The sequence below is a fragment of the Acomys minous genome (genome assembly GCF_964271855.1).
Source record: "Acomys minous genome assembly, chromosome: 11".
Taxonomy (NCBI): Eukaryota; Metazoa; Chordata; class Mammalia; order Rodentia; family Muridae; genus Acomys; species Acomys minous.
In genome coordinates this window covers 116,683,390-116,695,793 of record NC_140492.1, presented here as the reverse complement: position 1 = coordinate 116,695,793, position 12,404 = coordinate 116,683,390, and the positions used below count along the sequence as shown (strand labels likewise).

The following is a 12,404-nucleotide window of genomic DNA, read 5'->3' as shown; positions in this document are numbered from 1 at the left end:
TGGTCCTGTGTGCAAATGGAGAGCTCTCTGCAGTCTTTTTGAGCAGCCCTGAGGCTTCAAGTGAGTGACTCACCAAAACTAGAAAGAAGGGGTCTATAAGAGAAGTCCTTGAGCAAAGAATGACCCAGCCCAAGTTGTCAGAATTGTCACGATTGGGAAACCCTGCCATAGAGAAAGCATGAAGAGAATTATGAAACTGTAGTGTCCAATCTCATAAATTAGTGTGCAACTATAGCTGGCAAAATACGGAAGGAAAGGTCGGGAAAAGAAGAGGACGAGCCAATGCACTGAAAGTATGGTACTAACTCCCTAAAGGAACCAAAACTTTAAAAGCGTCAAAGACATTAATCAAGGAATTAAGTCTCAGAATAGGAAGAATAGAGTGCAATAAATTGAGCTGTTCTTTTGTTTTTTTTTTTAAAGACAATGAAAACAATTTACAATAAAATGTATAACTTTTAATGAAGGATAAAAAGAATACATTTTTAAGAAAAGAAGATTTACAGGTTAACATGGGTGACTTACTCATAGTAACTCACCCTGTAGTAACAGAACTTACAATATTATAATGCACACAGGACAGCAAGAGTGTCAATACTTTACTAAGCACACATGGTAGTCTCTAAGAGGTTTTTTTACTTTGAAAATCTCATTAACTATTCATATTACAATAAAATCCTTGCTTTAATCCTCTGTTTCTGTAACAAATGCTTGAAACAAATCAACTTAAAAAGCAGAAAGGGACCAGGCATGGTGGCACATGCCTTTAATTCCAGCACTCAGGAGGCAGAGGCAGGCAGATCACTAGGAGTTCAAGGCCAGCCTGGTTTATAAAGTGAGCCTAGGACAGCCAAGGCTACACAGAGAAACCCTGTCTCAAAAATCAAACAACAACAACAAAAACAAAAGCAGAAAGGCTTTGGCTCACAGTTTCTGTCTGCCATCAGTTGGGCCTCCATTTTCCCTGGCCCCGAGACAGACAAAATACTGTGGTGGATGTCAGAGATGCTTCTTACTTCCTGGTGGTGTGAAACAGAGACAGGTCGCACCTCAGTGACTCTACACTCCAGATTTTCCACTGTGTCCCTTGAGCACACAAGCTGAAGAACAAGCCTTCAAGACACAGGCCTTTGAGGACACTCTCCCTAACCACAGCAACCAGCTTTTAAAATATGTCACACAAAATACTGTCAATTGTAGTGACTCCAAGCTGTATCAAGTTGTGGATGATTTAGGTTACTGGTAGAAATAAAATTATATGATTCTAGTGATTAGTTGAAAGGCTCAAGGATCAATGTCTTGGTTTTCATTTTAACTTTTCAGCGTGGCTATCAGGACGAATTTAAAACTTGTGGGTTGCTTTGATTCTATATCATTGTATTTTATTACAATTTAAAATTTGGTGTTGCCTTCTTCCACATTTAGACCTGCACTTTGGTGATGATGGGTGGTCCTGGTGATACAGGGATTGCTTGCTGTTCAAAGGCATGCTAGAATTGAGCAGAGGGATGCTCTACTTCTGGACAAAAATCTAATGATAGGTTCAAAAGACTGACCTGATGAAAAAGACTTTGCAAGGAGTAGAGAGAAAATATTAACAGTAGCTACTGTGGGTGGCAGGTATGTATGCAGTCCTTGGCCCGTCCCTTCAGCTCCTCTGTAGGACTGGTGAACTTAAAAACGTTTCAGGAGTTATATCCATATTGTTCCCTTAATATTTATATGTAAAGGTGAGTTTTATATTTTCAGATAGTTTTAAAATTAAGTATATTATCGGTTACCTGTGCACAGTTTTGCATGTTTGGGTGTTTGTTGTTTGTTTTTGAACCTACATGTGCTAGCCAAGTGTTTTACCACTGAACTTACCCCCTTAGCTTTGATTATTCAGTAATAAAACACCATTGAGAGTCAATAAGGAAGATTCAGTTGACAAATTTATAACCAAATATGGGCCAGTTCACTTGAGCTATCACTGTAGGTGCCCGTGTCTGTTGTGACGAGGAGCTCTGTGGCCATGTGCCCCGGGCTTTCCCAGGGTGTGGCCTTTTCTGTGACTCCTGTTGTCTTGAGTCTTTTTTTGGCAGAGGTTTCCTTTGCTGCTCTTCACCTGCGAGGCTCGCATCCACTGCTTCAGAGTGTGATTGTGCGGGCTGACGCAGATTCTCCTTCGTTTAACATGAAGGCTGCCAAGAAAAGAAAAAAAAATCTTCATAGAAATTACAAATATAAAAACCAGATGTGGTGGCACATGCCTTTAACCCCAGAACTCAGGCGGCAGAGGCAGAGAGATCTCTAAGTCTGAGGCCGTGGTCTACGGTGAGTTCCAGGACAGCCAGGTCTATGTAGAAAAACTCTGTCTGGGAAAAAAAAAATACAAATACAAGTCACAACTAGTGACTTGTAGATAGCCCCCACTTTTGGACACTGCATGCACAGGGACGTCAAATCGAACACCATGAAGATAAGTCCTTACTTTATGGGCATTGCTGTCCATTGTCCTCAGATGTCAGCAGAAAGTATTAAACGGGGGGCAAGGGAAAGGGGAAACTGCATGAGGAGGAAGAGAAGGGGAAAAAGAGAAAGAAAGGAAGGGAACACCAGTAATAACAGACCCAGGTAAAATAATTCCCTTCCATGTTCAACCTTCATCCAACAAACCCAAGTCATCCTTACTGCCCAACACAGGCATATCCTTGTCTGGACTCCTCTTTCTTTTCTGTGAGTCCCTACCGGGGTTGTGCCTCTTCTGTGAGTCCCTACCGGGGTTGTGCCTCTTCTGTGAGTCCCTACCGGGGTTGTGCCTCTTCTGTGAGTCCCTACCGGGGTTGTGCCTCTTCTGTGAGTCCCTACCGGGGTTGTGCCTCTTCTGTGAGTCCCTACCGGGGTTGTGCCTCTTCTGTGAGTCCCTACCGGGGTTGTGCCTCTTCTGTGAGTCCCTACCGGGGTTGTGCCTCTTCTGTGAGTCCCTACCGGGGTTGTGCCTCTTCTGTGAGTCCCTACCGGGGTTGTGCCTCTTCTGTGAGTCCTACCGGGGTTGTGCCTCTTCTGTGAGTCCTACCGGGGTTGTGCCTCTTCTGTGAGTCCCTACCGGGGTTGTGCCTCTTCTGTGAGTCCCTACCGGGGTTGTGCCTCTTCTGTGAGTCCCTACCGGGGTTGTGCCTCTTCTGTGAGTCCCTACCGGGGTTGTGCCTCTTCTGTGAGTCCCTACAGGGGTTATGCCTCTTCTGGTACTTAATTTCCCAGGTCCTTTGTTTGAGTACTTTATTTGTTTCTTCTAGGGAAATAACATTACATCTTGATGGAGGAATAATCTAGATACAATTTTGAAGCCGGGCGTGGTGGCACACGCCTTTAATCTCAGCACTCGGGAGGCAGAGGCAGGCAGATTGCTGTGAGTTCGAGGCCAGACTGGTTTACAAAGGACAGCCAAGACTATACAGAGAAACCCTGTCTCGAAAAACCAAAAAAAAAAAAAAAGGCCGTTATGTACAGTAGAAGCTCAGTAACTCTTTACAGATATGAAGTCAAATTTGGCCATTAGAAAAACCAACTAACATATTTTGGTGAATTCAAAATTCTAAATTTGTTTCATTTTTCTATGGGGTAGCACTCACAACTTGGGGTAACTAGAAGATTTTCTTATTATTTAAAAAAAAAAATCATGTGACTTAATTCTCCAATGGGTGCCAGGCAGATCTGATGAAGAGTGGCAAGCCCTGCTGTATATGACATCATACATAATGTAGCTGCGTCCTGATAAATTGAAGCCCTCGAGCTTGGTATGACAGTGAGATGAAGGAAGGGCAGGGCATAGGCTGCCATTTCTCTTAGGAGAAATCATTATCAGATAATGTGTGGAAAGGACAGGGGAGGCGAGTGTGGAAAGGTGCGGGTGGGCTTTTGCGCGGTAAAGCCAGACTGCAGAGGAAAATCGATTTTATTTTATTTTATCTATTTTGTTGTTGTTGTTGTTTTTTGTTTTTTTGAGACAGGGTTTCTCTGTGCAGCCTTGGCTATCCTGGACTTGCTTTGTAGGCTAGGCTGGCCTCAAACTCACAGCGATCCGCCTGCCTCTGCCTCCCGAGTGCTAGGCTTAAAGGCTTGCGCCACTACGCCCGGCTGGAAAATCGATCTGAACGAGTGGACATCCTGAAAGGAGACAGCATGCTCTCTTAGTGCCTCACATGGGTCAACGCTGACTCTCAGCAGCCGGTTGTTTTGTTCCTGTGGGAGAAAACGTGACTGTAGCACTGCTGAGTTGGGAAAAAATGAAAACCTAGCTGCGACTCCTTCCTACATACCCGAAGGAGAGAAGCCACAGGAGGTGCCAACGGTGTGGGAGCGAAAGGAACAGGCGACCATGTGGAAGGCTGTTTTATGGCCAGCCTGGTAAGGCCGCGCCTTTGAATGCAAGCCTATGATGGTACTTAGAATCCTCAGGTGTAGAACACGCTGAACCTAAGCTCATTTGTGGTTAAAAGATGCGGCCACGCTGAGAAAGGAGCTACATCGCCCATATGCCCTCAGACACCCCCAGTTTCATAATCTCTAACAGGCCCCAGCGTACCTCACTGTGACTTTCTAGATCAGAAGCCAGAGAGACCTCCGGACTGTTACCCAAGGACAGTACTTACAAATAGTACAAATAGTACAAAGGACATGGTGACACATGCCTTTAATCCCCGCCCTTGGAAGGCAAAGACAGGAGGATTTCTGTGAGTTCAAGGCCAGCCTGGTCTACACCGTGAGTTTCGAGGCACCCAGGGGGAATGTAGAAGGACTCTGTCTGGAAAAAAACAAAAACACAAAAATGTGCAGTGGGTGTGAGCTGTGGCCCTCCCTGTCCTGCTGGGAAGACTATTGCCTGGGCTTGCTCCCTAAAGCTGAATTCCTCCCCCTTCTCAAAGCAGCACTTCAAAATCACTTCTGAGAAATTCTTACCTCCTGAATGACTTCATTGGGGAAAACAACAACAGATCTTTTTCTATCCAAGAGATAATCTCTGTGAAGTGCAGGAAACCTCAGCCCCTGCTAACGATAACAGCTTTTTATTGTATTTCTCGAAGCTCCTTAATGAAGTCACTGTAGAGGGTGTAAACAAGCAAGTGCTGCCTCCAGCATGGAAAAAGCACAATAACCATTTATAGGGTCAGAAACAAAGGACTTAATTATTTCCAGGCAGAAAATGGAGGGGAGGGCGGGGTGAGGTGACACACGCCTTTAATCCCACTCGGGAAGCAGAGGCTGGTGGATCGCTGTGAGTTTGAGGTCAGCCTGATCTACAAAGTGAGTCCAGGACAGCCAAGGCTACACAGAGAAACTCTGTCTCAAAAAAAAAAAAAAAAAAAAAAAAAAAAAAGAAAGAAAAAGGGAAAAAAAAGAAAGAGAGAAAGAAAATGGAGGGGAATAGTTTAGTAAAGTTCATGGATATTTAATATTTAATATTTATTTTAATAATTAATTGTAGCTTGCATTTGTAATACAAACAATGATTTTAGTATCTGGCCTCAACTCTTAAAGCCTTTATATACCAACATAGTTAAATGACTACATTTTGGACAAATACAGGTATGCTTCATGGTAAAATCATTTGAAAATAATACTTCTTATATTGAGTATTAGAAAACATTACAGAGAAGATCTGTAATTTATCACTAAAAGATACAAAATCTAATTTTGAGACCAAGTCACAACTACCTTGCCTTTTTAAATTTGCTTATCAGCACAGAGTTCAATATTCAGATTTGCATGTTAGTAAGTTAAATGTTTGAAAACAGTGGTTGGCTTTATAACTTCTCTTTAATCAAAAGCTATTCCTTTTTAAAACTAAAGGGTTAATCCTTTAATCACATTTTTCCTTATCAAAGTGAGGGTGTTGTGGTTTGAACTTGAACTGCTCTTTGTTTCAAATGCCTGCTCCCTGACTGTGGTCCTGTTTGGGGGTGCTGTGGGACCTTTGGGAGATGGGGCCTGTGGAAGTGTTCACTAGGAACTGACTTTGAAAGTCAGAGTCCAGCAACTGGTTCTGGCCTCACTGCTTCCTGGTTCCCCGTGATGTGAAGAGCCTCTGCCACACACAGCCTCCCACCGTGAGCTCCACCCCATCTTGATTACCACCATGGACCGAAACACTTAGAAACCATCAGCCAAAGAAATCTTTCCTCCATCGCATTGTCTCTGTCAGGTGTTTTGATCAGGGAAGTACAAAAGTAACAAACACAGAAGGCTTACATAATTTTCCCCCCTGTGCCTTTTAGATCTCTGACATCCATTAGCTGCACCCCCTCCCCCAAACTGAAATTCTATTACTGGTGGTGTTCTCTCCTAATCCCAAGAGACTGTCTCTTAAATACCCATGTAAACTTTTTCTTTTTTTCTGAGACTTCCTTGTAAATGGTCTTATGTCTCCTTTAGGCTGACATGACAGGTATGCAAGCCAGTGGTGTGGAAGGACTTGAGGCAAACAGTTGGAAGGTTAGTGTTTCTCAGAGCAGCCAGAACAGGCTTGGCCAATTTAGCTCAGTGGTGTAGCTGCAATGCAGACAGACACCCAGATGACTCAAGCTGCTATCCTCAACTATCTATGAAGTTTTGGCTCTCCAACTATTACTAATGATATTTATTAAGATTAAATAAAATGCTGGAAGAATTTCAATCGTGTATACTGTATTAGTCTAAGAGGACTACCTAAAGGATAGAGTTGGGGGGAGGGGCTGGAGAGATGGCTCAGAGGTTAAGAGTGCTGACTGTTCTTCCAGAGGTACTGAGTTCAATTCCCAGCAACCACATGGTGGCTCACAACCATCTATCATGAGATCTGGTGTCCTCTTCTGGCCTGCAAGCATACATGCAGTTAGAAGACTGTATATATAATAAATAAATAAATCTCTAAACAAACAAACAAATGAACAAACAAAGAAAAGGGATGGATTTAGGGGAGGGTCCTGGTTTCAGACAGCTCCCTCCATGACCAATGGGCTCTAAGCATTTGGTGAGAACATCATGACAGTGCAAGTACGTGGTGGGAGTACGTGGTGGGAGTACGTGGTGGGAGTACGTGGTGGAAGAGGTTCTTCACACTGGGAAGGGAGCAGACCATCCAACAGCGATGGGACTGAAGGGACTCGGGATGAAGTCATACCCCTAGTGATGCACTTCCTCCCTCCAGGCCCTATCCCCTGCAGGCCCCACCCTCTACAGTTTATCGAACCACCCAGAACAGGGCCACCTTCTGCGGATCAGTCATGCAGTAATGAGCCTGTAGGAGACCTGTTATATTCAAGCCATAGCACAGAGATTTTCCAAATGTGAAGAACTTGAAATGCCCCTTGCAAGGAGGCGCCTTATAGTATGTGCCCTGGACTGCCATATATTACACTGGCTCCCAGTGACTAAACCATCCAAGCTGAGGGATCCAGGGTAGTGGACAAATAGTTGTCACCTGTTTGTTCCTCAGCATCTGACTCCAAGTGTAGTTTTAAAACTTAATTAGACCTCCAAATCTTTCGGGGACTCTTATAAAGCGCATGGATGAGACCTTCTCCCTGGGAACATTCCTACAGATTCACACATAAAAATGTCAAGGAGCAGGGTGTGGTGGTGCACGCCTTTAATCCCAGCACTTGGGAGGCAGAGGCAGGCAGATTGCTGTGAGTTCGAGATCAGCCTGGTCTACAAAGTGAGTACAGGATAGCCAAGGATAACACAGAGAGACCCTGTCCTGAAAAACCAAAATAAATAAATAAATAAAAATGTCAAGGAATTGACAGCCCCCTGATCTGAAGGTTGTCTGTCAACGAATAGCTTAAGAATGCCCGCTCTGCCATTTTAAGAATCCTTAGTCTTGATCAGGGTCTCTCAACTTCCATAGTGAGGGGATGTCTCTGAAGGGATGCTGGAAAATCCTCAGCATTCGTTATCTCATCTTTCTAAAACTCAAATAGCAATAACGGAGCATATGGCACACACTAGGCAATATATTTCCCATTTCTCTTGGGGGGAAAAAGTGTGTGTGTGTAATCCTAGAAGTGATTCAAACTACCAATTATGGAAATGTATCCTATGGGCCAGTAGAAGCCAGCTGGCTAAAAAGTCTCTTGGAGACTCCAGAGGACCAGAGACCACTGAGTCTGCTGTACCCTCCGCTCATGGAACAGTTTCTTGGTACATACTCACTGACTAATAGAAACTTGCCAAATATTTTAATAAAAAAGTTCCTGGCTGTCTCAAGAGCTTGGGCATAAGCAATGGTATATTTTATAATCCAAAGGAAAGAATGCCAAAAGGCTCACCAGCATCACCAAGATGCGTAAACAGTGTTAACCCAAGCATGCCAGGGAGATAACTCACATTTGATATAATAGGGTTTAAGAGGATAAACATTTTCTTTGTTGATACAGACTATCATGATGTGACTCAGGCTGACCTTGATCTGGTGATCCATCTGCCTTACCCTCCCTCCTGAATGCTAGGACTGAAGACTTATGTCACCATACCTGATCTTGGAAGGGCTTGTTATTGTGAGATCCACTCTTTCTTTCTTTGCTTGTTTTTTGTTTTGTTTTGTTTTGTTTTGAGACAGGGTTTCTCTGTGTAGCCTTGGCTGTCCTGGGCTCTTTGCAGACCAGGCTAGCCTCGAATTCAGAGATCCACCGGCTTCTGCCTCCAGAGTGTTGGGACTAAAGGTATGTGCACAGCCACCTGGCTTGAGGGCCACTCTTTCTGTTCAGTGACCTTGGAAGATGTATAGTGATCTTAAGCAAGACAGCTATGTGCGACTCCCTTCCTGCCCTTTGCTAGCAATTCTATACCAGATGAACTGTGTATTTTCTTTTTCTTGTTTTTTGTTTGTTTTGTTTTGGTTTGGCTTTTTGTTTGTTTGTTTGTTTGTTTTTGAGATAGGGCTTCTCTGTGTAACCCTGGCTGTCCTAGAACTAACTAACTGTAGACCAGGCTGGCCTAAAACTTACAGAGAACCTCCTGCCTCCGCCTCTGCCTCCCGATGGGATTAAAGGTGAGCACCACCACCATTGCCCAACTGAACCATATAATCTTATCCACTAATTTCTTCTTCATGACAGAGAAATAGTGCATGTCTTCCTCTCATGTTGTTGTTGGCACTGACTAGAGGTGTAACAGAAGAGGCAGGAGGAGCAGGAGGTTCGCTGTGAACCAGCACTGCAGAATTTAAAGCACCTGAAAGCATTTGCAAGGGGATTGCATGCAGTGCTGTGACAAATGCGGACACTGCCACATTATAAATTCCTGTTGAAGTCAGAGAGTAAAAGTGTCAGCAACCAACTCCTACCTGGGGAAAGCTAGAGTTTAATGCTGTGACATATGTCGGTGTCACTTCTGACTGCTCTTCCTTCTTTTTGCTCAGAACCTCCCTAGTTTTTCCTTAGTAAGGTCACTGACGATTTCTGGTGACTGAGGACATTTACCCCCAACACAGCATTGTTGGGAGGCTGAAGGGTGAAGAAGTGCAGGACTCGGGGCATTCCTGTGCAGAGAGATTGCATGTTCACTCCAGACGGCCTGGTGCTCAACAGGCGGAAGAGTGACTCTTCCAGCCCTTGTTTAAATGATATTGTGAGCCGGGTAAAGCGTTTCAGGCTATTGATTGTTAGCCACGGGGATAATCAGCAATCAATCGGGTTTCCATGTCCTTGCTGAGGGGCACTCACATGACAGCGGCCAAATCACAGTCCCCGTCCGCTCTCTGGATGCTACATGAGTTCACTCTTTCCAGAAGCCTTCTGGAAACATGGTGGGACACCTCAGTGCAACAGCTGGAGGCGATAGGAAGTATGGCTGCGAGGAAGGAAAGAATCAGCATCACAGTCCGTACAGTACCAGCTTGGCCGCGTCTAAGAGACTCCAGAGACGCAGAGTGTAAATCTACGAAGCAAGCACTTCCCGGGGCTTTCACGAGTGCAGACAAGGACAGGACGTGTCTCTACCTTCTAGGGCTTAGGCTGTATCATGAGAGAGAAAATGTAAGTCTAGGCAAAGTGACAAAAGAGGCGAGAGACAGGAAAAGCTGCAGCTAATGATACTGACAGGGCCGCACACGGAGGGCTGAAAGAGTGGAGTCAGGGGTGTCCTGTTAGAGGACTTGGCTTGCCTCTCCTGCGCGAGGGCATCAATTCAGTCATGAGCACCATCCAAACAACAAGAAGCATGGTCGCACACACCTGTAATCTTAGCACTCTGGAGCCGGAGGTAAAAATACCATTAGTTAGAGTCTAGCCTGGGCTACATAGTGAGATTCTGTCTAAAACAAAACAAAACATATTTTTTTTTTTTAAAAATCTGAATTGAAAGCACATGACACAACCTTTTTGTTTTGTTTTTTTGTTTTTTGAGACAGGGTCTCTCTGTGTAGCCTTGGCTGCCCTGGACTCGCTTTGTAGACCAAGCTGGCCTTGAACTCACAGCGATCCGCCTGCCTCTGCCTTCCAAGTGCTGGGATTAAAGGCCTGTGCCACCATGCCCAGCTGACACAGCCTTTTCTGAGCTGAGTAGCTAGGAAGGTCAGTGTTGGCAGATGACGTTACTAAATCCTCAAATGACAGTCTAAGGAGGCATAGCTTTTGTGAAGGGGAATCACTGTTTGATAAAGATTGAGAAAATCCATGTTATAGTGAAAGTGAAGATGGATCAAGTGGCTGGAGCAGGAAGTGAAACTGAACTGTCATAGTGTCAACATATGAGGTATTAAGCAGCACAAATATGGAAATACATTCCTCATATTAAAATACTTGCAATTTTTTATAACACACACACACACACACACACACACACACACACACACAGCATTCTCTATGTTTTCCATTTTACCAATTGAATAGTGGACACAAAACTGTGTTAGAAATCATAATGAACAGAGGCTGCAGGTGGCAGCGTCATAAAGAGACAGAAGTGAGCTCCTGAAGGAACCAGCAACTAGAGGGAACCTGCAGACCTCTCTCCATGTCTGGCTAAGCAGTATCTGTGTGTCCACATCTAACCCACGTGAGAATGCCAGGTCTACCCACAGCTTTGTGGTAGAAAAGCAACATGCTTTTGTTTTTTGTTTTTTTGAGACAGGGTCTCTCTGTGTAGCCTTAACATCCTAGACTCACTTTGTAGACCAGGCTGGCCTCAAACTCCCAGAGATCCGCTTGCCTCTGCCTCCCAAAGTGCTGGGATTACAGGCATGCACCACTAGGCCCAGCTCCATCCACACATCTATCTCTCTATATGTGCTCTGGTTTGTCCATGTATCCATCCACACATTTATCTATCTCACCATATGTGGTATGGTTTGACTGGAGTCCCCCTCGTTCATGTATTAAACAGTTAACTCTTTTCTCTCCTATCTAGGGTAGGTGGGTTGGAAGGAAAGTATAAGCATTAAAGAACCTCAAATAAAGTAAGTTTTAAAAAGTTCAAAGCCAGCCGGGAGATGGTGGCAAACGCCTTTAATCCTCACACTTAGGAGGCAGAGTAGGTGGATCACTGTGAGTTCGAGGCCAGCCTGGTCTACAAAGCAAGTCCAGGATAGTCAAGGCTACACAGAGAAACCCTGTCTCAAAAAAACCAAACCAACCAAACAAACAAACAAAAAACCAAAGCCAAAAATGGCGGGTGTGGTGGCGCATGCCTTTAATCCCAGCACTAGGGAGGCAGTGGCAGGCAGATCAATGTGAATTTGCTGCCAGCCTGGTCTACAAAGCGAGTTCAAGACAACCAAGGCTATCATAGAGAAACTCTGTCTCAGAAAAACAACAAACAAACAAAGAGACCACTTGATCTGTGAGCTCAGCTAATTAAAAGGCCATAAGCAGCCAAGCATTTAGTATGTGTTGGCAGTTATGACCAGTGCTGTCTTGACATGGTCCAAAATACAAAAGAGCAGAAACAACTCTGAAGAGCTGTGGACCTAGCTGAGTGGTGAATGCGAATGGGGTAGGTTGCAAGAGGGCAGTGTTAGGATTCTGCTAGATGACACTGCCCCCTAGAGGTTATCTTATGCAAAGTACTGTTCAGCATTTCCCTTTTTTTAAAAAATTGATTTTAGTCACGACTCCAGATTTTACATAAGAGAGACTTAGAGGTATCAAGTAGTCTGAAGAAGAAAATTATGTTTGAAACTGTTAGTGGAAAATATGGAAGGAGAAGGTCAAGACACAGGTATAGACAATGAGTTTCTAAATATTGCTCCAGTATCTCAAGGAAAAATAGCAAGGATTGAGAGACTGGTTTGCATCAAATTAATAAGCTCTGTACAGCCAAAGAAAAGTAATGAAGAGACAGACCTCAGATTGGGAACAACTCTTTGCCACCTACTCATCAAATATCCAGAATGTAAACAGAACTGAAAGAAACCAAACACTTCAAAAATAAGTAAATGACCCCAT

The 12,404-nt window shown here is 44.2% G+C and overlaps 1 protein-coding gene across 1 annotated transcript in view; it reads right to left on the bottom strand.

Moving 5' to 3' along the window:
• Positions 1-436: 436 nt before the first annotated feature.
• Positions 437-12,404, bottom strand: part of CCL28 (C-C motif chemokine ligand 28) — a 46,512-nt gene continuing 34,544 nt past the window's right edge. Inside the window, exons 4-5 of the mRNA XM_084800702.1 lie at positions 9,687-9,813; positions 437-2,183 (exon numbers count right to left, since the gene is read on the bottom strand). Of these exons, the coding sequence (XP_084656828.1) occupies positions 1,970-2,183; positions 9,687-9,813 (341 nt within the window). The 3' untranslated portion in view covers positions 437-1,969. The remainder of the gene's footprint in view (positions 2,184-9,686; positions 9,814-12,404) is intronic.